This window comes from Phaenicophaeus curvirostris, chromosome 18, assembly GCF_032191515.1.
Source record: "Phaenicophaeus curvirostris isolate KB17595 chromosome 18, BPBGC_Pcur_1.0, whole genome shotgun sequence".
Classification (NCBI taxonomy): Eukaryota; Metazoa; Chordata; class Aves; order Cuculiformes; family Cuculidae; genus Phaenicophaeus; species Phaenicophaeus curvirostris.
In genome coordinates this window covers 13,585,005-13,611,349 of record NC_091409.1, presented here as the reverse complement: position 1 = coordinate 13,611,349, position 26,345 = coordinate 13,585,005, and the positions used below count along the sequence as shown (strand labels likewise).

At 47.4% G+C, this 26,345-nt stretch overlaps 1 protein-coding gene across 1 annotated transcript in view; it reads right to left on the bottom strand.

Annotated features, from left to right (window-relative positions):
* Window positions 1–7,547: 7,547 nt before the first annotated feature.
* TOX2 (TOX high mobility group box family member 2) overlaps window positions 7,548–26,345 on the bottom strand; it is a 162,499-nt gene continuing 143,701 nt past the window's right edge. Inside the window, exons 6-9 of the mRNA XM_069871763.1 lie at window positions 16,988–17,068; window positions 15,180–15,587; window positions 13,808–13,938; window positions 7,548–8,661 (exon numbers count right to left, since the gene is read on the bottom strand). Of these exons, the coding sequence (XP_069727864.1) occupies window positions 8,625–8,661; window positions 13,808–13,938; window positions 15,180–15,587; window positions 16,988–17,068 (657 nt within the window). The 3' untranslated portion in view covers window positions 7,548–8,624. The remainder of the gene's footprint in view (window positions 8,662–13,807; window positions 13,939–15,179; window positions 15,588–16,987; window positions 17,069–26,345) is intronic.

Genomic DNA, 26,345 nt, shown 5'->3' with positions numbered 1-26,345 from the left:
TAGGTTTTTTCCAGCACAAATTTAGATTCCTTTCCGACTATTCAAAATAACATATTTAACTATTTTTTTCTCTTGATATTTGTAGCCCCAAACCTGATGTAGGCTTTGGTCTGTACGTGTTTCTAGTGGAACTACCAATTACTGAGAAAGGTCCTGAGTGCCCCTGCTGTTTTGGTAGAAACATCCTCCTAAATCTGTGGAGTTTTTGTGGCTAACACTGTTTTCTACCGGGTTTGAGCCAGCATTTTGGTGCCAGGGAAGGGGACAGTCCTGGCAAGTAGCTGGCTCCCCGGTGAGCGCAGCTGAAGCTCCAGTGGGGAAGATGGGACTTACCCACCCAGGTGAAAGCGGGGAGTGGGCTGAAGAGCTTTTTGTCCATGGTAATCAGTGTATCTTGCTCTGGGTTTCATTAATTCAGCTTGACTTCACAGGCTGGAATCCCTCTAGAGAGGGCAGCAAAGCCATGGTCCTCCCCAACGCTCACTCAGTGACAGAGATGATGTGAGAAACTCTGCGAGATATGTTTTGAGGGTGGAAAAGACCTTTAAGTCCATCCTGTCCCACCTTTTCCCTTTGATAATTTTAGAAGCTGGAGGAGCCTCTACATCTGCCGTTTCCAGAGTGTTGGCAGGAAAACTAGGGGAGTGCTCGTGGCCTTTTTTTCCTCTGTATCCCCCATCATCCAGGTGAGTGGGAGACAATACCACCCTCTAAAGGGTGATATTACTCAAGCCCTCTGCCAAAAGACCAGCCACAATTAAAGCAGTCAAATAAGGCTCTAATTACAAAAACTCCCCACATAACTACAGAAATATTTTGTGTAAATTGCTAGAGAAAAAATTTAGTATAAACTGTGCTCCAAGCCAATACATCTAGTTGCAGTGTAGTGCTTCCGGAGCCGGTATCTAGTGAGTGTCTGTGTGTTCCAGCAAAAGAAAAAAGGTTCAATATGTTCTGAAATGCTTTTATCGTGTTTCTCTGCTAACTTCCCCCAAGCCGTTCTGTCTCCTGGAGAAATCCCAAATCCCTGGGCCTTCTTCCAGCCCTCCTCTTTATTGTGAGAGTTACAAGCTGCTAATCAGGGAACTGAAAGGATTCAGTGTTACGCGTGTGCTCCAACAGCACGGAGAGAGGCAGCCTGACTCTGGACATCCAGCTACCAGATTCCTGCTGCCACCTTTGCATGAAGTGTGAGGGGATATTGCATGAAGCTCACTGCAGTAGAGGTGGGTCTGAAAGCTCATGTGATGCTCTCCTTGCTTGCTCTTGTTGTAGGGTGCAGCCTGTGGTCCTGGTGTTCCCCCTAGAACTGAAATGTGGGTTTCAATCAGGGATGGAGGGAGCCATACGCTACTGTGAGACACGACCAGCCCGTGGGTGATCAGGATGTAATCTAGAAGGAAATTGCCATTTCTGCCTAGATATTTGTCACGGTTTAGCCGCAGCCCAGCTTGATTGGCAGCTAAACATCAGCAGTTGTGAGCCAAATTCCCTTCCCCATCACCCAGAGAAAGGGAAATGAGAGAAAAAGACTTATGGGCTGGAAGCTAAAAGTGCACGAACTGCATGAATACCTGCAAATGAGCTCACCAGTATCATCTACAAAAATACCTGCTGTGTAAATTCTGCATTATTTGACCTTCTGTCCCTACAAATAATAATGGCAGAGCAACAGATAGCTCTCTAATGTGCTTGCAGTGTAATAAAATAACCCCACTAGGAATAAAATCTACAACAATTACTGTGCCAGGTATTATGCTGATTTATCAGATTGCAGTTGAAAGTCAAGAAGAGTTGAGGACACAGTGATAAAACATCTGATCTGGAATCTGATTCCATATTGCCCTTCTGGCCAACACAGTATTTCATCCAGAAGAATTGTTATTCCTCTCATTACTCTTCTTCAAAAATAATTGTTCAAATGGATAATTTTGCACTCCTTGTGTACTGGAGTAAGTACTTTGCCTGCACTCTGCACTGTGTGATTGGCTGCTGAGGTCATGCTGAGTATTTTGGGTCAGGCCACGCAAAGCTCCCATTGCAGGGTGAAGCATAAATGGAAGCAAAGTGACTGTGGTTTGTCACAGCAAGGCACAATCTCTCTTTTGGGTCCTTCTCTCCTCAGAAAGATGGCGAAGCTGCATCATGTCATGTTTGCTTGATGGGTAGAGCATTTCCATCACCTGATGATGGCTGTGGGCAGTGGGTCCTGTTGATGAGGCTCATAGAGAGTCATAGAATAGTTTTGGTTGGAAGGGACCTTAAAGCCCACCCAATTCCAACCCCCCTGCTATGGGCAGGGACACCTCCCACTAGATCAGGCTGCCCAAGGCCCATCCAACCTGGCCTTGAACACCTCCAGGGATGGGGCAGCCACAACTTCCCTGGGCAACCTGTTCCAGTGCCTCAGCACTCTCACAGTCAAGAATATTTCAGCTACCTTGTCTACTTGCACCATGCAGCGAGGACCCCATCAACCCCATACCTGTCCCAATGGGTTGGTTCGTGACATGGATGGAAGTATTTGATGGTGGCCACCACCGTTGTGAAGCACAGGTATGTCTGGGATGATGAGCTGGAGGTGCTGCAGAGCCAAATTGGGTTTGACATACAACCTCATAGCCTGATTTCATGGCACTGCTGAGCTGGAATACAAGGGTCCCAGCTCTGAGTGTGGGGGTTGTCCCAGGAGCTGGGTCACAGCACCATTGCATGTTTCCTTCGCCATGGACTTGCTCTGGGTCTGACCGCTCTTCTTCCAGCAGGAGCATGGTGAGGAGCACTGCTGTCACCACCAGCACCACACAGCAGCCCTGACCCTGATGGGATCTTTGGGGAATGGGCACACTTGACAAGATGCAGGGCTGCCCTCGGTGGAGGACCAGGATCTCACTGGGGCTGGCACAAGACTACTGCTCCTAGCATGTCCCGTGGTTGTCAGTGTCCTGGGATTTGTCAAATGAAGTCCTTTCCTTTGATCTTTCTTGCGTAAAGTTTTCAATATTGCTTGTCAGGACTCTTTTCCCTTCCATTCCATCATCTTAATAATAATAACACAGATGTAACAAAGAAAAACTGTCTTCCCAGTGCTGCTGGGGCATCTCTGGTGCTTAAGTTGAAACCACAGGCAAAGTCCAGACCCTTTCTGCACACCACCAGCCCATGGGACAATCTGGGCATGTGGGAGGCTGTGTTCCAGTGGGGTGGTGGGATGCTGGTGGGTATCCCTGCTTCCGTGAGAACTGGGTATTGCTATTGGGAGGCATCCCATCCCATCCCATCCCATCCCATCCCAAGCTGCCTGGGCTAGCCCGGAGCATTGTATTTCTGTGCTTGAAGAGTTAATACCGCCAAGATCCCGCTAATGAGATTTATTAAACTTCCCATTACATCCTACAGCGCTGCTAATTATGTCTTCATAAACCAAAGGCAATTAGCCCAGTCTCTCCCTGCCCATGCCTCTTAACTTCTCACTCCATCATTAGCCTGATGTCTGGGAACACATGCCTGGGTCCTTCCTCCCCTGTGGCTCTGCAGAACACACCTGCCCTGTGAGTCCTCTGCCCCAAAGCTGGTTTGGAGCCTTTTGAGGACCTCACTAGTGCTTCTTGACCAAAACTGGAAGCACCACAGCTCGTCCTGCCTGGGAGCACGACCTCTGCAATTGCAACTGCTCAGGAGGTGAGGGGGGGCCAATATCCTTCTTCAAACATGGAAAACATTAGCACAACAAGGAAAGCAATAAGTTCTTCCCTGTGTTCACAAGTGAGGGATTTGCTTTGAGGGGAGAGAGATTTAGGTTGTCTGTCTGGAATTTAAAGGTTTTTAAGGGGAGGTTTGGTACACAGGGAGGGTTTAGGAAAAGCTTACCCTGCCCTGAGGTGCAAGGTGTGATCAGGCTGCTCCTTGAGACCCAGCTACCCCATTTTCTACTAAAGTTAATAACAGACCAAGGGTTCAGATCAAGGAGAGACTTACCTGGCCGCACCATCACTGCCTGGACCATTGACCACAGGGGTTTTTCCTTGCCTGCCTACCCAGCGGTGGAGAGTGGATGCATTTTTTGAACCAATCATGATGATGGATGGGAGGCTCATCTCCCAGTTGCTTCCCTGGAGTAATTCCAGCTCCACGACAAATAGCCAACAGCTGGGATACTGTTTAAGCACAGCTGCCATCATGCAAATTTAGAGATTAGCAGGGATTAAAGCGGGGTGGGATCATCTCACAATTTCTCATTAATGCCCTGGCCTCTATAATAGCCAACTGCCCTACATCCCCGAGGTGGCTCCCGCACCACCGTGAGTGGAGATTGGTTGCTGTGTCCTGCACGGCTACCCTGTGGCAACCACCAACACTTTGCCATTGCCTGCAGGCTGCAGTAATACGGGTAGCTGGCTAGAAAGTCATTAAATGTGTAGATCTTGCTTTGCACAGTCATTTCTAAATTGGCAAAGTCACCTGGCTACCAAGGAGACTTTCTCAGTGGAGACTTTTGGATGGCTTCAAACCCACTGTAACAGTAACACAAAGATGATGTATCTGGGGGCTGCTGCTGCAGCGCACGTCCACGGGGCTGCTGGGCATTGTGGATGGGCACTTTCCTTGAGAAAAGTCAAAGCAGAGGGACCCGGTGTAATGTGGTGCTTCCACTGAAGACGTCTTCCAGATCTCCCAGGACTGGAAATGGCTTCCCTGTGATTTCAGAGTCTCAAGGCCACTTACCTGCTACACAGGCAAAAAAATGAACATTTTGGAAACTCTCCCTGGAATAAGTTGTAACTCCTTGCTGTGATAACTCAAGACAGGTTTTCATCTCAATGTCCTATTTCCCCCCCCTATTTTAATAATTACATATTTAGAAGAAATCTCCCATCTCTGGTATTGCAGATTAATTATCTGCTCATCATTTGCTAGCCAAGCTGGGATGAGATGTTATTGCTCCTGCTTCTCTTCAGGGAGTTTTATTATGCTCTTTGTTTTATTTTCAAATGACTCAAAATTACAGAGATAAAAGGGAAGCTTCATAGCCTTATGGTGGCCACCAGTGAGGAAGACAATACTTGTCTGGTTTATTGTGCCCAGTTCTGGAATCCTCAACATAAGAAGGATACGGAGTTGTTAGAATGGGTCCAGAGGAGGATACAAGGGTGATCAGAGGGCTGGAGCACCTCGCATACAAGGACAGGCTGAGAGAGTTGGGGTTGTTCAGCCTGGAGAAGAGAAGGCTCCAAGGAGACCTTATAGCGACCTTCCAGTACCTGAAGGGGGCTGCAAGAAAGCTGGGGAGGGACTTTTTACAAAGTCTTGTAGTTATAGGACTGGGGCAAAGGGTATAAACCGGAGAGGGGAAGATTTAGACTAGACATAAGGAAGAATTTCTTCACGATGAGAGTGGGGAGGCCCTGGCCCAGGTTGCCCAGGGAAGTTGTAGCTGCCCCATCCCTGGAGGTGTTCAAGGTCAGGCTGGATGGGCCTTGGGTAGCCTGATCCAGTGGGAGATGTCCCTGCCCATAGCAGGGGGTTGGAACTAAATGATCTTTAAGGTCCCTTCCAACCCAAACTATTTCATCATTCTATGATTTAGAGCTTCATCCAGCAGCTCTTCTCTCTTGCCCATCTCCACAGCAGTTGTGCCGGGTTGAGAAGATGTTGCTGTGCTTACACCAGAGTAAAATACAGAATCCTCACAGTCAATGAGACAAGGAACAATCACTTTTTCTGTTTATACTTGCAGAAAGGAGAAAGCTTGGGGTTAGAAGTGTAACTGCTCTAATGAAAGTTGATTCGCAGAGTTACATCTTGATTTCACATCTCTCTCATGCTGAGAAGGCAAATGTTCTCAGCAGAGAGGACTGCAACTCAATCGCCTCGCAATAGCACTGTGATGGCCTCAGAAGTGGAGGAGAACATAGATTTTATGTCAGGTTGATTACAGAAGGAGTCCGTGACTTGCCTGGATTTCTGCAAGCCTCTGTGGGGTCCTGCTGCTCCAGGGATTTGCTCTCCCTTGCCACGGTACCATCATCTTCACCTTTCCCAGCATCCAGGAGAGCCTCCTGGGGATAGTTTGGTCTAAGCCCACCATGCCCCAAAGCACATTTCCATTTGAATACATGCTGGAAGAAATTAGACCTTCTCTGAATGACTGTAACTTGTGTGGTCCTGACATGACATGCTGAGACTCCTGTGGCCAAGCTGCGTCTACAAATGGCCTGAAAACGGTACATTAATTCATAGGTCTCCTCCAGGCAGGTGGCCCAGGGTGTGAAATTTCACATTGGGTTATTTTTTATGCCATTTGAATTTTCCATCCTCGCTATGGAAAGGTGGAAATGTTAATTCCATCCTTGGATTTTCCACCCTTTTTCTGTCCATCCCAGGAAAAGTTAGAAATGGGGCTCTTGTGGGCACCTGAGAGCAGCCACCAGCCAGCTCAGGGACCCTCATGTCTGTGAGGACATTTTCCATCTGCTCATGGATTTGCAGAGGGGAGGAGGATCGAGGGGGTTGGGGCAGCAGATAGTTTTGTAAGCAAATGCATAGAGCAACAGTTATTGCTTGAGAAAGCAAAGTACCCTCTGAGGAGGGTAAAGTTTGCATCTTTCATGACAATGAAAGAAAACTGCTCACCTGCCATCGCTCAGTGCTAGGGGTGCTGGGGGTGATCGGGGTGTCTTTAATGAAGTAGTATTGGCCTCGAGCAAGAGGGGTGAGGAATAACTCCCAGAACGAGTAGAGGTGAGGGGTTGATCAGATGGGGAGGTCTGTGGAGAAGGACCTGGGAGTCCTGGTGGACAACACGAGCCAGCAATGTGCTCTTGTGGCCAAGAAGGTCAAGGGTATCCTGGGGTGCATGGAGAAACGTGCCGCCAGCAGGGTGAGAGAGCTTCTCCTTCCCCCCTACTCTACCCTAGGGAGGCCGCATCTGGAGTCCTGTGTCCAGTTCTGGGCTCCTCAGCTCAAGAAACACCAAGAACTACCAAAGAGAGTCCAGCAGAGGCCACAGAGATGAGGTGACTGGAGCGTCTCTCTTATGAAGAAAGGCTGAGAGACATGGGACTGTTCAGCCTGGAGATAAGAAGACTGAGAGGGGATCTCATCAATATCTAAAGGGCAGGGGTCAGGAGGATGGGGCCAGGCTTTTTTCAGTGGTGCCCAGGGACAGGACAAGGGATAACGGGCACAAACTGAAGCCCAGGAAGTTCTACCAGAACATGAGCAAAAACTTCTTTCCTGTGAGGGTGACAGAGCACCGGAACGGGCTGCCAGGATGTGCTACTGTGCAACTTGCTGGAGGTGACCCTGATTTAGAGAGGGCTGGACTGGATGAGCTCCAGAAGGACCTTCTAACCCCAACCATCCTGTGATTCAGTGAAAGGGAAAGCAAGTGATAATGGGACGGGAAAGGAGCAAGGGATGTGTGAAAGCTGAGGAGGACAGGGACGAGGCATGGACCTCGATGGCTAGGACATTTCCAGGGCGCGCCCTCAGAATAAGGAGAGACTGTTTCAGTTCTATTTTTCATATGTTTTATTATAAAGAAAGGTAAGATAAGCATTGTGAACCGAATGTGCTGGGCACTGCGAAAGCAGCACCATCAACTGAAATAAAAAATAAAAAAAACCCAAAAATGCACCTTATGAGAAACTGTAATTATGCTCTCTAATTTTTCATAAATAGACTAAAATCATTGTCAGCAATTTTTAAATAGATGGACATATGGCAGAAAAAATATAATAATGCCATACAACATGGATATAAATTGTCCATTTCTTGCTGTACAAATAATAGAAACAAGTTTGGCAGGCTTTTTTTTGTTGTTTTTTTTATACACGTCTCCCTTCTATGTATAACTAAAAAATGTGCTACAATTAATATAAAATGCTTTTACTATAAAGTAAACTACTAATTCTTTTCACAAAAAAATCTTAAAGATGTCTTTAGCACAGCTCTAAAACACTTAGTAAACTACTTACAACTATCCAACAAATTATATTTTCATCATCTTTTTCACATTTTTCCTCTCGGATTTTGCCTTCTGCTCTCTCCCCCCACCTACTTAGCAATAGTTTTTATTTTTTTTTGTATGCTTTTTTTTTTTTGTTTTGCCAGACATCCAAGGCCTTTGCATGTACAATATTCACACGAACTTCACATTTCTTGCACAAATTTTAGTGCTGTTAGCAAGTCAAAAAGAGTGCATCCTCCTACTGAGCTGGCCTAATGCTGTAGGACACCAGACCTGGGCTTATGCTGCATCTAAAAGCAGTTCACTAGGAAAATAGTCTGTAGCTAAGCTGATGGCAAGCAGAAAAACGGTGTCCTTAGTTATTTTTTTCTGTTGGTTTTGTGTTTGTTTATTTTTTTATGTGTGTGTATATATATATTTTTTTTTTTGTTCTTCATGATTTACGAGGTTTTGGGCTTCCACAGAAAGTAGACTTTAGAGTTCAAAATTAATCAAAGAAAACTGCTCTTAGAGCCTGGAAACGAAGCCAGCGACGAGGTGCAGTGGTAGCTCTCTCGTCTGTACGACTTGCTCGGTGCCTCTTCGGGTACTCTGTAAGATAGACCCTCTCAAGTGTCCTTCATCTGAGCCTCCTTGAAAAGAGATGTTGAGTTTAGGTGAGGTAGAGCGCCTTGTCCCTTGGCAGCATGCTGTAAGAGAAAGGAGAAGCAGGTGAGCAGGGCAGGGAAGTCACTTGGGGGAGCTGAAATGAGCATTTGCACATCCCTTTTCAGCCATGCCATGGTTTTTATGACACACCATAATGCAAAACATAACGTATTCAGCACCTAGGGATGGATGTGCAGAGATGAACCATAGATTCATGTAAACATAGAATGGTTTGGGTTAGAAGGGACCTTAAAGAGTTCCAATCCCCCTGCCATGGGCCGGGACACCTCCCACTAGACCAGGCTGAAGGTACTTAAAAGTAAGAGCCTGGCACAGTTTTAGTTCTTCTGAATTTCAACAATAAGGGCTAAGTCATAAGTTCCTTCCAGTGGCTTAATTTTTCGCTACAGGGGAGAAATAACTCTGGATTTCCCTGCAGATGCTGGTACCAGCCCCATCATCATGTTGTGGAGCACTGTGCCTGGAATCAGCTCCTAAGACACCAGGCACCTTCTTTGTCACACATTGTACTTAGGCCAAACTGTGGAGAAAATGTATACTTGCTTTTAGATAAAATGCATAAAGAGCAGGGTGTCTCAAAAAACAACAGAGGGGCTTCTGCCCCAAGAGGCTTGCAGGTGTCCAGAAGAATTTACATAAGTTTCATGGCTGAAGAGCATGAGAGCAGGAGACACCACCTCCTTGATGCCTCTGTCTTCCTCTCCCAAAATAAGTAGAATGAGAAAAATTAATGATCAGGAAGTCAGGGGAAAAAATTCTTTGAGACAGCAGGATTAGTTGATCCTCCACATGGGTCTGATGAAGACGGCAGGAGATACAAGGAACCCAAGGAAGACTGTGGTGCTCTCTTCCTCGCAGGAGGCTACGGAGGAGGAGGGCTGGTGGAACAGCAGCCAGGCTGTGTGCTTTGCACATCCCTGGCCCATCTGAACTTGAATTGACCAGATTATTGAAGCGATGACACTGATTTCAAGAGATCTAGGTGTGTTCTGGAGAGGGAAGCCAGCTTACACCACTGAGACAACCCATGTGCGGATGGCTCTACGGCAAGATGTGCAGATATGTATCACTGCTCTCTTCCCTGCCTGTAGTACCCGGTGCTTCCACCCTCCGTGTGGGGGTCTAGGACAACTCTCCATGGCCAATTGCCCAAGGAACACCTCTACATGGCCAACTCTCTGTAGGCACAACTCTCTGACGGCACAACTCTCTGCCAGGAGCCCAAGTGCCTGGTATTGAGCGGTCTGACAGATGCCCTATGCAGTTTTGCTTTGAAATCCAGGCATTTTAACAGGTCTTATCATCTACACAGACCTGATGGAAATATCATTGACTCCATAAAGACATCTTGGCTTTAAAAGACGGTGAAGAACATTACAAAGCTTTGGGAGATTCCGGTGTGGGTGTGCTTAAGACTGGAATGATAGGCGAATAGCAGACAGCAAGGTAATTCTGTTGTTGATAGAGCTGTCTTCTGACAGAGTGCAGAAGAGCCTGCACTTTGCTAATCTCCACATTTTATAATCTACATTTAAAATGCAGAGTCTTTCCTACTGCACTCAGCAAAGATTTAATGCCACTGAGCAGCGGAGAGGTATTCCAGCACTAAAACTTCATTAACTTTACAAAATACGCTACAGAACATTTCCCAGTTCATTACAAAGTATTACTGTAAATAATTGAATCCAAACTAAGTGCATTTGTGATGGTTTATCCTTGCCTTTTTTTACAGTGTTTGCTCATTTAGTTTCTGATTTGGAAGATTCCCTAATTTGGAGAGGATCACTTCATCATTAGTGAATTAGTGAGGTTATAAGCATCCAGATGAAGTGGTTGTACACGGTTTTGTGTGTCTAGACAAGGCATAACTGACTGTCCCATCTTTTAGCCCAAAGGAGAGTGGGAAGAGGGGAGAAATGTTGCTAAATGAGGGTGTCCAAAAAGAACCTAATCCATGCCTTGCAAATGAGAGGAGGGATGCAGAGACGAATCCAGTTGTTATCACCAAAATACCTAAATGCTAGGAGACAAATGTAAACAAAAGCCTGAAGCTTTGGTATGGAAAGAGTTGTGATCAGAAGATGGAGCGGAACAAAACAAGTACTTTGAGAAATTAAGAAAGATTTGCAAGTGATTGTATACCAAGCTGCACCCTTGATCCAGGTGAGCTAGTTCCCTTGGAGAAAGCCACTGCAGAACACAGAGACTCAGTGGGTGCTGAGGAATGAGCAAGTGCAGGAATGAGGCTGTCAGGTGAGGGAGACAGGAGACTGTAGAAGTATCTTGTGATATGATTGCAAAAAGCAATATAATAGTACGTTGCGGTTGCTTGTGGGAAGTGACAGGCATGTACTAAGCAGGAACTGAGAAACACTACCTGTGTCTTTGCTAGCAATGTAGGAGAGCTTGGGCTTAAGCCCAGAAAGAGCTAGGGAAATTGGATGGAAGTCAGAAGCACAAATCATTAGAAATGGGAAGAGCACAAGCTAGGAAACATTTAAAACTCTCTCTCTAACATGGCTGAGCTATGAATTAAGGAGTGGCTGTTCACAGGATCTTTGAATTTGAGGGGCATAAGGGAGGAAGCATCATTTAATGGCATTTTAACTAGCACTGATACACTGGGGAAAACAAAACTGACAGTAGTTCCCTTATTAATTGGAGAAGGACAGAGAGAAAGACAAGCTTGTTAGTTTTTCAGAAGTTGTCTGGATAACAAACACGAAAGGAAATGTAGGATTGGGAGTTTTTATCCCAGCTAACCCAGTGCCAACACACGTTGGGAGCTAAAGAAACAGCAAGGTCAGACGTGAAATAAAAATCCTAACCCAGAGAGCAAGATGGGAATGCCTGTATGCTGGGGAGACTGGTACAATCCTCTCTTTCAGGAATCTGAGACTGTAGGGATGAACCACATCACAACAGAAAATAATCCCTTTTCTTTCCGGCCAGTTGCTGATTTTGCTCCTCAGAGTGCTGCTTTAATTGCAATTAAGCTGGATGCAGTTTTGAGGTTGAAATGGGCAATTATGTGATCCAGAGACTTCCCAATTATACTTAAAACTGAACCGATGAATCACACACAACGAGATCTGCCTTCCCTTTCTCACTGCTTTGACAAAGCCGCTGTTGGCCGGGGCCGTTGAGACACGCAGCTCATCCTGCACCCTCACACCCAGCTCAGGGCACGGCGATGCGGAGGAGCCCAAGGACAGCTTTGAACATCGCTTGCAAATTAATGTAAAGGACATTGGAGAAAGCAGTTCAGATAGGAAGATGATGAGAACCAGATCATCTCTTTTCTTGACATCAGGGTAATCTTGAGACTCAGTGGGGCTGTGGTCCTACAAGTGTGTGTGGATGCTACTCGGGCAGCAAGTATCGGGGTGAGTAGGAGTTGATGGAGCTGCTGACACACCAGGCTTTACAATAAATAAGAAACAGCCAGCTTTGGGAGCTGGGCTGCCAGCAGTCCGTGTGTCTCTGCTCAGGGGAGACGGGCTCCTCCCTTAGCAGAGACTACAACATTTTTCTGTGCACTAAGCACTCTCTGCAGTACTGATCTATATCCATCTAAGTCCATTGTCATAATCTACTCCAATAATTATCTGGAAGTCTCTGCATAATCTGTCTGCTTTTAGAATGATTTTTGTTTCCAGGAAGCTGTGATAGACCCATGAAATTCGATATTTCTGCTGTAACAAAGGCATGAAATGCGTGAGCTTTGATCATGAATTGCATGGGCCCTCTGCTTACAATATGGCACTCCAGCCAGATGTCACAGAGCTTGTTTTAGCAACTCAAAACTCAATCCTGACTACTATGGGAGCATTTCACCTGTTTCTAGAGTGCCCTGAGTTTTCTGCATGGGGCCTGGACAGTGAGATTTGCAGAGGGAATCAAGTGTTTTCCCAGCGGATCCCCTAAGTAGTGATGCTTATTTCTAAGTGGGACAATTTCTGTAGGAGCTGCCTCTGCTCAGGACCTCTGGACATTGCAATCCATGTGCTATAACCCTCCAAGCATCTTCAGCACTTTGCTCACAGCATCTAAAGGGATTCTGAATCCCCAAAAGGTTCCTTCTTTTGCATTGTCTGCAGAGACTTCAGGAAGGACCACGCAAAGGTCTCTGGCCATTCCACAGAGCTGAACCCCCTCAGGGAGGCAGACAGCAGAATATTCTAATGGCTCAGCAAGTTATTTATTTCCCCAAAATAAATAAATGTCTGTACAGTCTGTGCCCAGCCCAGCAATTGTAAGTGCACAGTTGGCACAGATGGGAGCTGTGCTCTGAGAAGGCTGGGAGCTTGCTATTATCTCCAGTGAAAGCGCTATGTTACAGTACTTCAAGCAAATCAAACAATACTCAGAAGCTACCAAGCCTCCTTCCCTACCTGTTCTCCCAGCAAACCACGTGCCTGTTTTACAAAGCACAATAGCAGCCTCCAAACTATCCTTGCTAAGCCAAGAGCAGCGCTTGAGGCAAAGGTTGGAAATAGCTTTCATGCCTTCCCTGCTCCCCAGTTTTGAGACTATCCCGATGTTTTTATTTACCGGGGAAGCCAAGCAGCACTGAAGGGACCTTTGTGCTGCACAGACATTCCAGAGCATGTAGAGCATATTGGGGAAGGACCATGCAGATGTCCATGGCGTTCTCCTGCAAGGTGCAGGTGGCTGGAGGTGACTCTTTGTGTGGAGGATGAGGCTTTGGACACTACCCTTGTAAAACCCCAGGGCTGATAAAGGACCCATTATAGAGACAACTATGAGATGCTGTGGCCTCAGCGATAGGCCACATTTAGGAACAGAAGGACATTGCTTAGGGCCCTGGGCACCTTCAAACCTCCAGGAACTCTCTTTGGGAGACTGGGCTTCCCTGGCCTGCTCAAGAAGGAAGCATGTCCAACTTCTCCATTGCTAATGGTATGGAAAGACAAAAAAAAGGCAACCTCTTCAAGCCCAGTGAAGAATTTATCTATGATTTCTAAGCTACCTGCTTCCATAGCATCACCTCAGTGAGCCTATAGAGAAGAGGAAACCTTGAACTTCATCAACCATCAGCCTACCAGCCTGCGGTACATTTTAAGGCAGTTTCTCAGCTACTGTACGCTGTTACGGTTCAGAAAGTAGAAAGGGCATTAGCAATGTGCTATTTTGTCTACTGGCCTGCAGTGGTTGATCCCACACTCTCTGCTGGGGTAGTCGTTGTCCCACTCAGTGCTTCCTGGAGGGTTTGATGCACCAGGTGAACGGGGTCCAACACTGTTTTGAAACTCAGATGAAATATGTGAGAAGTCCTGCAGGGTGGAAAGGAAAGTGTTACAGGAGTATACACAGCAGGAGAAACAGCAGATCTAATAATATTGCATGAACATGCCCCCAAAATCATAGATTCATTGAACGGTTTGGGTTGGAAGGGACCTTAAAGCCCATCCAGTTCCGACCTCCCACCCACTGGATCAGGCATTTCAAAGCCCTGTTCAACACCTGGAACATCTCCAGGGATGGGGCATCTACGACTTCTCCGGGCAACTTGGGCCAGTGTCTCACCACCCTCATAGTGAAGAATCTCTTCCTAATGTCTAATCTAAATCTCCCTTCCTCCAATTTAAAGCCATTAAATGCAACAGTGCAGAGCGCAGCAGGAGCCCAGGGACAGCAGTGTGTCCAAGCCCAGGACATGAAACCACCCCTAGTGGGACCTTGCAGAATGCAAATTCTTGCAAGTAATATCTGTTCTATATCCCTCTTCCCTGTCCTCTTTTTCATTCTCCTGGCTCCTTCCCCCACTGAAAGAGCTCTTCTTGCTCTGGCTGCACACATCTGCTGCATTTGTGAGGGTGCTTGTCCTCCCAGCTCAACGCTTTTGAAGACACCACCCTGCAATGATGAGATCTGGTAGCTGATGGAGCCAGGAGAATCATAGAATGGTTTGGGTTGGAAGGGATCTTAAAGATTGTCCAGTTCTAACCCTCCTGCCATGGGCAGGGACACCTCCCACTGGATCAGGCTGCCCAAGGCCCATCCAGCCTGGCCTTGAACACCTCCAGGGATGGGGCAGCCACAGCTTCCCTGGGCAACCTGGGCCAATGCCTCCCCACTCTCATCGTGAAGAAATTCCTCTTTATGTCTAGTCTAAATCTTCCCCTCTTCAGTTTATACCCTTTTCCCCAGTCCTATAACTACAAGACTTTGTAAAAAGTCCCTCCCCAGCTTTCTTGCCGCCTCCTTCAGGTGTTGGAAGGTCACTATAAGATCTCCTTGGAGCCTTCTCTTCTCCAGGCTGAACAACCCCAACTCTCTCAGCCTGTACTCATATGCGAGGTGCTCCAGCCCTCTGATCACCCTTGTGATCGTCCAGTTCCAACCCCCTTGCCATGGTCAGGGACAGCTCACGCTGGATCTGGTTGCTCCAAGCCTTGGAGAAACCTGCCCTGGAGGTGACATCAACACCCAACATCCCCCAAGCCATCCAGAAATGTACAGACCCAAGGGGAAAAGGGGAAATCAATACAGAGAGAGCCCTTTGAGCACCTACCTGCTGCCCAGGAGGAGAGGCGTTCATGGGGGGCTGTACCTGTAGTGCCATGGGTGGGGACAGGAGGGGCTGCTGGGGGACCTGCTGCATGCTGAGGGGCTGGCTGAGGAGGGAGCTCTGCGGGTGGTGCAAGGTGAGCTGCTGGTGGAGGGGGGGGCTGATCTGGAAGGAAGGTGGTGGGGAGGCACTGATGCTGGGCAGCATGGGTTTGGAGGTGAGGGTCCGGGAGAGGCTGGGGTGAGGGTGGCCACGGTAGTTCTGCAGGTCCGATGGGGACAGGAACGAGCCCAGGCCGGGGTAGGGCGAGGAAGCCTGCGGTGGCATCGGGTACATGGGCTGCTTGGGAGGAATCATTTTGGAAGGTGGATTGCTCTGGGCACTTTTCGTCTCCCCCTGGTCGGCAGAGCTCTGTGGGAAAACAGAATGGAGGAGGATGAGGAAAGAAGCAGGGAAACATCATTACATGTCTCGAGAGATCTATCTGTCCAACTGAGCTACCCGAGGACCCCCCCGTGGCTCCTGCTCCTCTGTCACCAGCCGGCACATGCACTTCCAGCCCCGTGGCTCACTGGGTGACTGCAAGGATGGGTGCAGCAACCACACCTGGGAAATTAAAGTCTGGTAAATCAACTGTGCCTTCAGCAGAGCCTGGAGCACTGGAGGGGCATGAACTGGTGTGAAGGTGAATTACCCGCCTGCAGCTCAGTCCTTAGATCCACATAGGTGGGTGCAAAAATCACTTCTGCTTGCAATAGAGAACGAATAGGACTGTAAAATCCCTGCTTTCCTAATCCCGTGCATTCCTGCAGCCCTGGTGGGGTCTATAATGCACAGGACAATGGTGGCCTCATTTCTGCAGGACAAAGAGAAGAACAAGAGGACATTTTCTGGCTTGGACAACGAGGTTTTTGTCCTGCAGTGAGCTGGGTAATGATACTCCACATCCTTTCTCACTCAGCAGCCAGGATGACACTGTGCTGGGGTTTTTTACTCAAAAAACATTGCCCCAGATGCAGCCTTGCAGCACTGGGAGTTCCTGTATGAACTTGAAATCCCCTGGAAGCTCACTACTAGGGACCAAAATGGGCTCTGTGGGTCATGCTCACATGCTCACCAACCTGCAGTTATGGGTTTTAGTCCCTTAAACCCCTGCACGCAGCTGAGTGTGCACAGGAAAAGCAGGACCCAGGGTCCTGAGCAGCCAGAACAGTCCAAGTGCCTGGATCGTGGTGCAGGCAGCGTGTTGGCATCTGGCTGCTGCCTAGTGCTGGCTGGTGGGCCCAGGGCTGGGGTATCACCTTGGTATCATACAATAATTCAGGTCCGAAAAGATATTTAAGATCACCAAGTCCAACCATTAACCAAGCGCTGCCAACTCCACCGCTAAACCATCTCCCTAAGCACCTTCTCCTGGGCCAGTCCGTGGTGTCACCCATGGTGAGTCTTAGCCTCCTGCCCCAACAGTCACTCCCTACTCTGAGAACTGGCCAGGAACAGCCACTGGTGGGGGGGACAGGCAGCAGGGACCTCGTATCCCTGAGCAGGGACATCTCTCCCCTGCCTACCACCTGCTGATGAAGACGACCCACAGCGGGGTCTCATTTCAGGGGGCTAAAAGCAGAAGGCAGCCTGGCACCCACCCTAACTGTTTTAGCATTTCTTTTAGCTCCCTGGGAAGGTGGCTAACACCGATATCAGCTCTGACAGCACAATTACACTCGTATTTCTTATAAACCTGCTCCTCCCTGGAGAGATCTGTGAGCTGCAACTCATTCAGCATTGCCTCATCCAGCGACCGTGGGCTGTACCTTGGAGACGAGGCTGGCCCGGTACGCTGCCAGGGCTTTCAGGTACTCCTTCTTCGCCGCTTCTGTTTTCCTCTTGTATGCCTGAAAGAACCAAGCAATGGATAATAATTAATAAAGTATTATAGGTTGCTGCCGGGTTTGGCTGCAGGCTGCTTGCTCAGTGGGATCCCCTTCCACTGAGGCCATTCCTGCATGCATGTGGGCATGAAAACCTCATTTCTGCTGGAGAGGAATTTACCCCAAATTGAGCAAATAAAGCCCCTGGGTTGGACCACGCTGGGATTTTGGAGGCATCCCAGAGCAGAGCGGTCTGCGTGCCTAGGCAGATATTTATACACATCTGCTGTGAGACTGATTTTCTAGGGTGAATTCAGTGAAATCACTTCCCCGCAGGAACCAGGGAGAGTGCAGGCTCTTGGAAGAGCAAGACAAGAACCAAAATCCCCAAAAGATAGGACTAACTCGAAAAACAGTGAGACTTTCAGAAGTCCTTAACTACTCCTTCACTTTCTTGGCTTTCCCTTTATTAAGCCTTTATAGCTCAAAACTCCAGCTCTCCTCTGCAGTCCTGACAGCTGGGAAGTGCTTTCTCATCATATAAAAGCTGAGAATTTTGCCTAAACTTATGACCTGTGGAGCTAGGACTTGCAGGGAGACAGCACGGGGAGTTTGCTATGCTAAGAAACAAAAATAACAAAGCTTTGTAAGAGCAAATTATTGTTTATTCTTCCATCTCTCCCCTGTAATGAGACACGCTTCACGATTGTTTCACAGTGCTCATCCCCTTTGTGCCCAGAGTTTGGTCCTCCATGTGTATAAAACTAATGGTGCGATCCAGCCTGTGAGTGCCCATGGGGTTAAACAGATTAAACTGAGCAAGCGAGAAGAATATTTTGAAGCAGACTAAGAATTTCAGCAAAAAGCCAGAAACTCCCAAGAAAAATACCCACCAGCCCTCTCCCCTGCTGCAAACTCAAAGCCTTCCTCAAGCGGCACACCAAAAGTTGATTTCAATTAGAACAGATTTGCATACAATGAAAATTCTGCATTAAAAACAACAGCAGCTTCCAACAATCAAGACACTGAAGCCTGCTGAGGATATTTAGCTCCTTTCCCCTGCAAACTTCCAAGGCCGTGGCTGCATCCCAGCCTCCCTAACACTGACCTGTGAAGGGAAAATAACCTTCCAGTGGTTAAGCTTTCAAGTTACTTGAATTTCAGTTTAAAATCAGTACAGATAAACTCTATTAAAAATAGTTGGAAAATCTTTTCATTGCTAAATCTGAGAGATTCACGTAGTGAAATATTTTGACTTGACACACTGGAGGTCCCTGATGGTAATTTACTGAAACGGAGTGTTTTCCTAAGTTTGTCTTTGGCTTTATGGTATTCAGGCAGTATTATATGTGCTCCATTCAGAACAAAATTACATTTCAAATGTCAGCCTGAAGAAGAGTTTGCCCGTGAAAAGCAACTATTTCTTCAAACTGCTTTGATTCCTCTAATAAAAGCCATTACCTCTCTCTACAATCCTCGCCCATCGCAATGACACCAGCGCTACTGCTACAGTGTTCACTGTAAAGCAGGAATGAGCAGTGTCCACCAGAGAACCACAGAATGCCCTCAGCTGGAAGGGACCCCCCAGGATCATAGAATCATAGAATAGTTTGAGTTGGAAGGGACCTTAAAGATCATCTAGTTCCAACCCCTCTGCGATGGGCAGGGACACCTCCCACTGGATCAGGCTGCTCAAGACCCAACCTGGCCTTGAACACCTCCAGGGATGGGGCAGCCACAGCTTCCCTGGGCAACCTGTTCCAGTGACTCACCACTCTCATTGTAAAGAAATTTCTCCTCATGTCCAGTCTAAATCTGCTCCTATCCAGCTCCAGTTTACACCCATTCCCCCTCATCCTATCACTCCAGTCCTTTTTAAACAGTCCCTCCCCAGCTTTCTTGTAGCCCCTTCAGGTCGCTATAAGGTCTCCTCAGAGCCGTCTCTTCTCCAGGCTGAACAACCCCAACTCATTGAGTCCAACTCCTGTCCCAGCACAGGACAACCACAACGTTCACACTGTGTGTCTGACCAAACGCCTCTGAAATATTGTACGCTCTGCTGCAAGCAGATGGTCTTAAATGTGGTACCTGATGCCTGTACAGAGCAATGAACTATGAATTCCTGTATCTCAGGCAGTGGCCAGAGCTGGTGCTGATGTATGGAAAACATATTTATTTCTTTTTTCCTCCATTACAGCAAAATACCAAGATTTTTGTTTTGATTTTTTTTTTTTTTAAGTCTGGGACAGTGGGAAATCAAAATATTCACATCTATGTGGAGACCAATTTAATTATTAGGAAGACTTGTCTGGAGAAAAACCTGCAATTTATGGACAGCGAGAGGGCAGGTAAATGAGACTCCCTTAACCTAAATGCAAATAAATGAGTAACCAATAAATTCTGTGCCTAACTTCATGCCCATCACTTGTTTTTTCTCCTACACCCTCCCATTCTTTTTCCACTCCACCTGCCCCCGGCTTTTTCAGACAATGCCTCACTCCTACTTGGAAAGTGCTGCTAGGTGCTGCCTGATGCAGCAAGACTGGGAGGGGGCAGCCTCCAAAGGGAGAGAGGGATCACACCAAGGAGGAGCCCCTGTGCTGCTCGGGCCAGCCCCTGCTCCAGCTGTGGCCAAGAGCAGGGCTACAGAGAAAGATAAGAGGGCGAGCCCAGCTGGTGTTGCCTCTGATGCTCTCTCTAGCTCTGGAAGGTTCCTGGTGGATTATCTGGTTTGTGACTGCAGACTCACAGAGCGTTTTGGGTTTGAAGGGACCTTAAAGATCATCCAGTTCCAACCCACCTGCCATGGGCAGGGACACCTCCCACTGGATCCGGTTGCTTAAAGTCCCATCCAACCTGGCCTTGAACACCTCCAGGGATGGGGCATCCGCAACTTCTCTGGGCAACCTGGGCCACTGTCCAAACACCCTCATTGTAAAAAAAATCATCCCTAAGGGTCTCCTGTCAGGATCCTGCCCTGCATGAGGGGGTTTCTGCACCCACACTGAGCTCCATCGAGGACCCTGAGCAGCAAAACCTCCTCCTGCTGCTGGGGAAACGCTGAGGTGACGTGGGAAGAGTGGATCCGAACAAAACTTCTCATGAATCCTCTGTGTAAAGGCAGCTCTAGCGCGGTATTTATAACCTTTAAAATTTTAATTTAAACATTGACAAAACCATGTTACTTTCTAATTAAATCCCATTTTCTCCCAGGGATTTTAATTTCAAAGTAACTTATCAGATTTAAGGATCCTCAAAACATTTTGCATGTTTTTCTTTCTAACCTGCCATGCCTGCTGATTTATTTTCCTTATTCGTTAGCAGGAGGATTCATTAGTCATTAAGTGAGTGGGCGGGTTGGGGGGGGAGCAAGAATGGTTAGTGATTATGAAAACAAAAAATCAGAGCTGTAAGAAGCATATGTTGGGATCGTAATCCTGACACCTCTGTGTTTCAGCAAAGCAGCTAGTAATTGTACCGTAATGAAATGTTCTTGTTTGATAACCAGTTAATTAGAGAAGACAATTATTCCAAACCCCGCTGACGCCCACGAACAGCTCTGTGTCGCGCAGGCACTGAGTGACAGCCGGAGCTCTTATTGGTAACCTCTGCATCCCAGCCTGCCTGCTGTAGCAGAAATGCTGCTTCCCAAGCCTGGGGAATGATGAAAAGAACCCAAACTCTCCCTAAAAAATCAAGGGGTGCACTGATTGCAAGTGAAAAGGTCTCTGCTGCAATTCTAGATGGAGTTTGGAGCATTTTGCTTCAAAAAAAGTGATGGATCAACAGAAAAGAAGGAATGAAAACTGCAGCAAAGGTGTCCAGGAGGAGAGTTGAAGAACTCACTTTAGTGAGAAGACCATGAGGAGCCACAGCCTCCAAAATCAACACAGCAAAGGAGACACTGAACGATCCTCTGCATCTACTGTAGACGGGTAAAGACGCAACAGGCTTAAATTTTAACAAGGGAAATGTTGGCTAAGCAAGAGGAAAGTGTTCCTAACAGTTAAGGATAATTAAGCTCGGGAAGAGATTGCCTGGGGAGATGTGTAATCTCCACCATTGAGGGTTTAAGAACAGATTAGGCACACATCCATCAAGAATGGCTTAAGTAGAGATGATCCTGACTTCAGGCAACAGTATGGTCTGGTTGACCTCTTAAGTCTCTCCTCATCCTCCTTTCTATGATTCCACGACTATTTTCCCCCCCTTGAATGTATAAATTTGGAATTTATTCTGCTTGTAAATCTGGAGGGGTTTTCTTCTAACTATTACTGACTTCCCTGCAAAATATCTCTTGGGATCACCACTTGTGGCTTATTCATAAGATGACTCTAAAATACTTCTTCTGTGCCCAGCGGCGTCTGCCACACCACCCTTCTCTTTGCATACGGCCTCCACAAAGCCATCGGAAATTCACGGAGCAAACACGGCCACGTCATCCTTATTCCTTCCCAGCTCTTCCTCATCTCCTCGCACTCTCCTTTGTACACCTTCTGCTCCCTTCTTGGGGAAGACTTATTCTGTCCCTGCTCACATTAGAACCAACTAGCGCAAGCTACGTTTGCTGTGTAAATCTCAGCACCTCTCCTTCAGACTGATAGCTAAAGTCTGGATTGCTAAGACTTGAGGTCAACAAGCTTGGACATGGGAGACCCTGTCAACGATGCCCATCGTGAAGTTGCTGGTTAAGCCGTGTTCCAGCACCCCCAGTCTCTCCCAGCTTTGGTGTAGGAGCTGTTGAGCATCTTACATCCCTGAGGACAGCTACATAAAGGGCTTTGGCTATGGGAACTATTTGCATGGTTTTTAAGAGAACTCCTCCTTTATGCTGGTGGAGATACGGTCCTTTAGAGAAGGGATGGACAAAGCCATAATAATACAGCAATTACCATTAGTTAAAGCATCCTGAAAGATTCCTGCTTCTGATTTCTCCAGAGAATTCCCAGGCTTATCACCCAAATGAAATCCTCTGACAGAGGACAGCCACCAAGGGCTGGGTGTCACCTGCTCAGGAGCAGAGAGTGCCTGCAAGAGGGCTGGTGGCCAGTGGAAGGAGAGGAAGGGCCAGCAGCCCTGCCAGGTGGCACGAGCTGTGACCAAGCTGTGGGCCCTACACCTGTGCCAGGGGAAGAACCTTCCTAGTGACTTAGCAGGGCTTGCTCCAATCTAGTGCTCAGATTCTTCTAATTTCTGTCAAATCAGGCAGTCCTTTCAAACCTCGCTGGGTAACACTACGAGCACTTGTCTATATCTGCTAATGAAAAAAAAAATAACACTGAGGCAAGGGATTCTGCGAGCCTTCAGCAGGGACCTGGAGATGCAGGTGGATTACTATTACAGGTACCCCATTTGATGATAATGGCTGAATTAGCATTTCCCTCTCCACCAAAGTCTAAGCTATCTCTACAGGAACAGCTGTTAAACTATTTGCAAAGTTCAAAGAGTATGAATTAATATTTTTTTTTTCCCCGAGTCACATTCTTCAGATTCCCACGTAAGCTTCTTAGAAAGGGCCATGCCAGCTGTTGAAGAATGAAGATTACAACATCCCGCTAATGCAGCGCTGGAGATATTTAAAGGTATTGTTATTTCTGACTCGCGTGCACGCGCAGACACACTGGAAGGGGTTAAAATGGGGAAGAAAACAGCGCTTTGCTGAACAGGTGTCCTTGAGCAGTACCCAAGGACACGGAGATTGCTAATCCTGTATTCCACAGCATGATCAAATCACCAGGCAACAGATATAAATAAAAAAAGGCAGGAAATAAGGAAATTTAGATACAAGTGTGTCAGAGGGAAAATGAAGATTCATTGTGAAGAGGCCGAGGAGAGAAGAAGACGGAACAAAATGACAAAGGCACAGATGATAAACCAGTAAGAACAAAAGAAAGAGAGGGTGGGGGGGAAGCCTCTCAGTGAAATACATGTCTGTGACAGCAGCAGCCAAATCAGAGATGCTCCTAGATTATATGGTTTCTTGCATAATATGTGTTCTAGTTCCCACTCAGTGTTTGTCTTTCAGCTTGTGCACAGGGAAAAAAAAAAACATATCTGAAATGGGACGTGAGCAACCTTTATTTTGCTTGTTTCATCAGGAGGAGAAAGCAAATTTGCTTTGTGGGAGCAGCAGCACCTGCTCAATGGCAAATAAATAGCTACAGCTTTGATATTACAGTGCATATAATCATTAGCAGCACAAATGGCAGAGGATTAACCCTCCGTGTGCTGGCCTGAGCTACCTGGCAAAGGGTATCTTGCTTCTGCCTCGAAATGCTTTATGCTCTGTCTGCAGAGTGGGGCTGAGGCTCTGCCTGCTTGGGGGGTGGCACAGGACCACCCCTCCCAGCCTCAGGCACTGCCGTGTTGGGCTTGCAGCATGGCTACAAGTCACCAGCACCAGGCTTTCCACATCCCTTTGTCACTGGCACGATGGTCATCGCGCTCCTCTGTGCCTGATGGAGCTGGGAGGGATGGATGGGCACGTCTGCAGGCACAGTGGGGCACGTTCCAGGGGCTGCTGACACGTGGAGGGGGATCACAAGTCCAACATGCCCTGGCTGAGGTTGGGTTTATTGGCTTTGAACCCCCCTGATGGTCGCTCCCTGCCCGCTCTGCCTGTAATTCTCCCTCAAGGCAGGAACCAGGACACACCCAGCACTGAGGAAGCACTGTGCCCACTGGAAGGCGGAAAACAAGGTTTGTAAACTGCATCTGAAGCAAAACCTACAGTGACATAAATGACTATTTAATAACTGCATGGTGGCCTGGGGAATGCACATTGGCCCTCTGGAGATGTGATGACCCAGCTTCACTCTGATCATCTTGGGGGCTGTGAGAGACCCAAGACTGGGACTACAGCCCAGCCCCAGATTAGATCCTACAGCCTCAATTCCACCCTCTTTACTTATGCTAGGAAAAGGAGAGGCTTTCTTTAATTGAGCAATTAGTTCAATTGCTCATAAGTGAGCAAGAACATCCAGATTTGGCTTTTGCTTGCCTACTTTTGCCACCGCTACGTTAGCCCCAGCTCGTCGTCAACACTGCTTTCTGCAGTGAGAGTATAGCGACACTCAAACTGTCGTCAACAGAGCCAGGAGCAGCACACCAGGTGAAATACTTCCCTTTTCCACCTTTCTACCCCTCCCCAGAGCACGATGCTTCTGCCTCCCAATGAGCTGGACCAATGTTGGGCTTGGGATGGGCTTGTCTTCATCGTGAGGGCAAGCATCATGTCCTGAAAGGAGCTGCAGGACAGCTTAAGTACTTGTTTTCACATTTTAAAGACATTTTGTTAATGCTTTTTTTTTTTTGCCTTTTCCTTTTTTTTTCCTTTTCCTTTTTTTTTTCCTTTCCCTTTCTCTTTTTCCTTTTCCATTGCATTGTCTTTTGAATCTAAACAAACTTGACTAGGGATGCTGGCAGAGGAAAGCAAACAGGGACTAAATAAACTCCCTTCCAGCCAAACACTTCAGGAGGGAACGTGCCATGTTGCACAAACCAGCAATATGGTCCCAGAACCAAAGATAAATAGTGTCCCTCCAGCCTGAGTCCCGGGCAGGGAGGTAGCTGTTGTGGGAGAAAAGTATACAGCTGGAGACAAAGCCAGGAAGTTAATATTTAAGCATTCAGACAAGGAACAAATGACTTAATTAAATCAATTACATAGGGAGAAATGGAGCCACTTAGAAAGCGTGTGTAAAGAGACGGCAAGGCTGCTACTATCTCATAAAAGAGAAGAAGGGAGAGTTAGCAGGGAAGATAAACGGACTGGTTTAATCCCTGCTGTTAATTAAGAGCTGAGCGTTTGCACTGTGCTGAGTCAGGGTCGCACCAGCACTTCCATTATATAAACCACATTTCCAGCCGAGCTCAGTGCCCAATTGACAGAGATATTTGAAACCAGATGGAGTAAGAGAGAGGCAGATTGAGATGCTGAGAGGGACAAAAACAAGAGAAAGAAGTGATGCAGAAGCTTCTCCACATTCTGGAACCTCACACACCTTGCACCAATAGCATCTGCCCCACACCTTCCCAGCAAACAGGGTTCTGGTAAACCTGCCGCACGTGGGAATCTTCCTCCCTGCCTCTGGTTCCCCAGGCAAGTTGTGACTGACCCCTCCCTGGAGTTGTTCCAGGCTAGACTGGATGGGGCTTTGAGCAACCTGATCCAGTAATAAGTGTCCCTGCCCATGGTGGGGGTTTGGAACTGGATGGGCTTTAAGGTCCCTTCCCATTCTATGATCTTATGATTCAGCACTGGAAATTCCTGCACGATCCCCCAGTGATCTGTCCAAAGAAGCGAAAAGGGAGGATCATGAAAACATCAAAGCAAGGCTTTTCCAGAGAATCCAAGGATGAGCAAAAGGGCTTTCATCCCAGAAGATGCCTTGCTCTTATTGCCAACTTGATGTGGGGTGGAAAGCAAGGCTATTTCCTTGCATGACTTCCATTTAAATGACTTTTCTTCTTCCCTGCTGCTCCCTCCCCAAATGTAGCTGCTTCAAATGCTGGTCATGGACACACAACAGGAGATGGAGCCAGCCTGAAGTTGGTAGCAGGCTCTAGAAGGACTCACTGTTTAGGGGAGGATCGTCAGTAAAAACATGTTTGGGTTCAGAGACACATCACACAGTGTCGGATCTCACTCAGGCTGATAAAAAGACATACTGGCTACAGAAAGTGTTCCCTGGGGTTTTCTCAGTAGGCAACAAGCAATTACAAGCTTTTGTAACTGACTCAGCATCAATAAAAGAGCTAAAGCAGGACCTACAAGTCTCTGTGTGAAGCAGACTGAAAGTGGTTGACAGCTTTGGGGCAGGAAGGTTTCCTTTGTGAGGCCACTTCAGACATCTCCTTCCTAAGCTTTTAAAGCCTTAATGCTAGATTTGAGGCCAGTGATGTAGAGAGTTAACAGTTTTCAGCTGGTTTGCCGTCATTCCTTGTAAGTAAATAAGCAAGTACAAACCCATCTCCCATCGAAGGCTGTAAAACCTCTGTGTCAGGGAAAGGCCACTGATGTTTTGGTAAAGTATGAGCTTATGAAGAATAATTAGCTGTCATAAAAATGTCCTCTTCCTTATGTAACAACAGATATTTTATTAAAACAGGCAGAGGCAAAGCAAACTTAGTGCCTCCTTCTGCAGCCCCATCCCTGCCTGTGGCGTGGGTCACACCTCCCTCCTCGGTGGGAAAGAGCTGTGTGCAGGGCACCCCAAAGAGGTGTCCAAGGGCCGGGTCACATCACTTGCTGCACCAGCTCGGGGCTCAGCATGCAAACCACTCAAGCATTGCTTCGAGT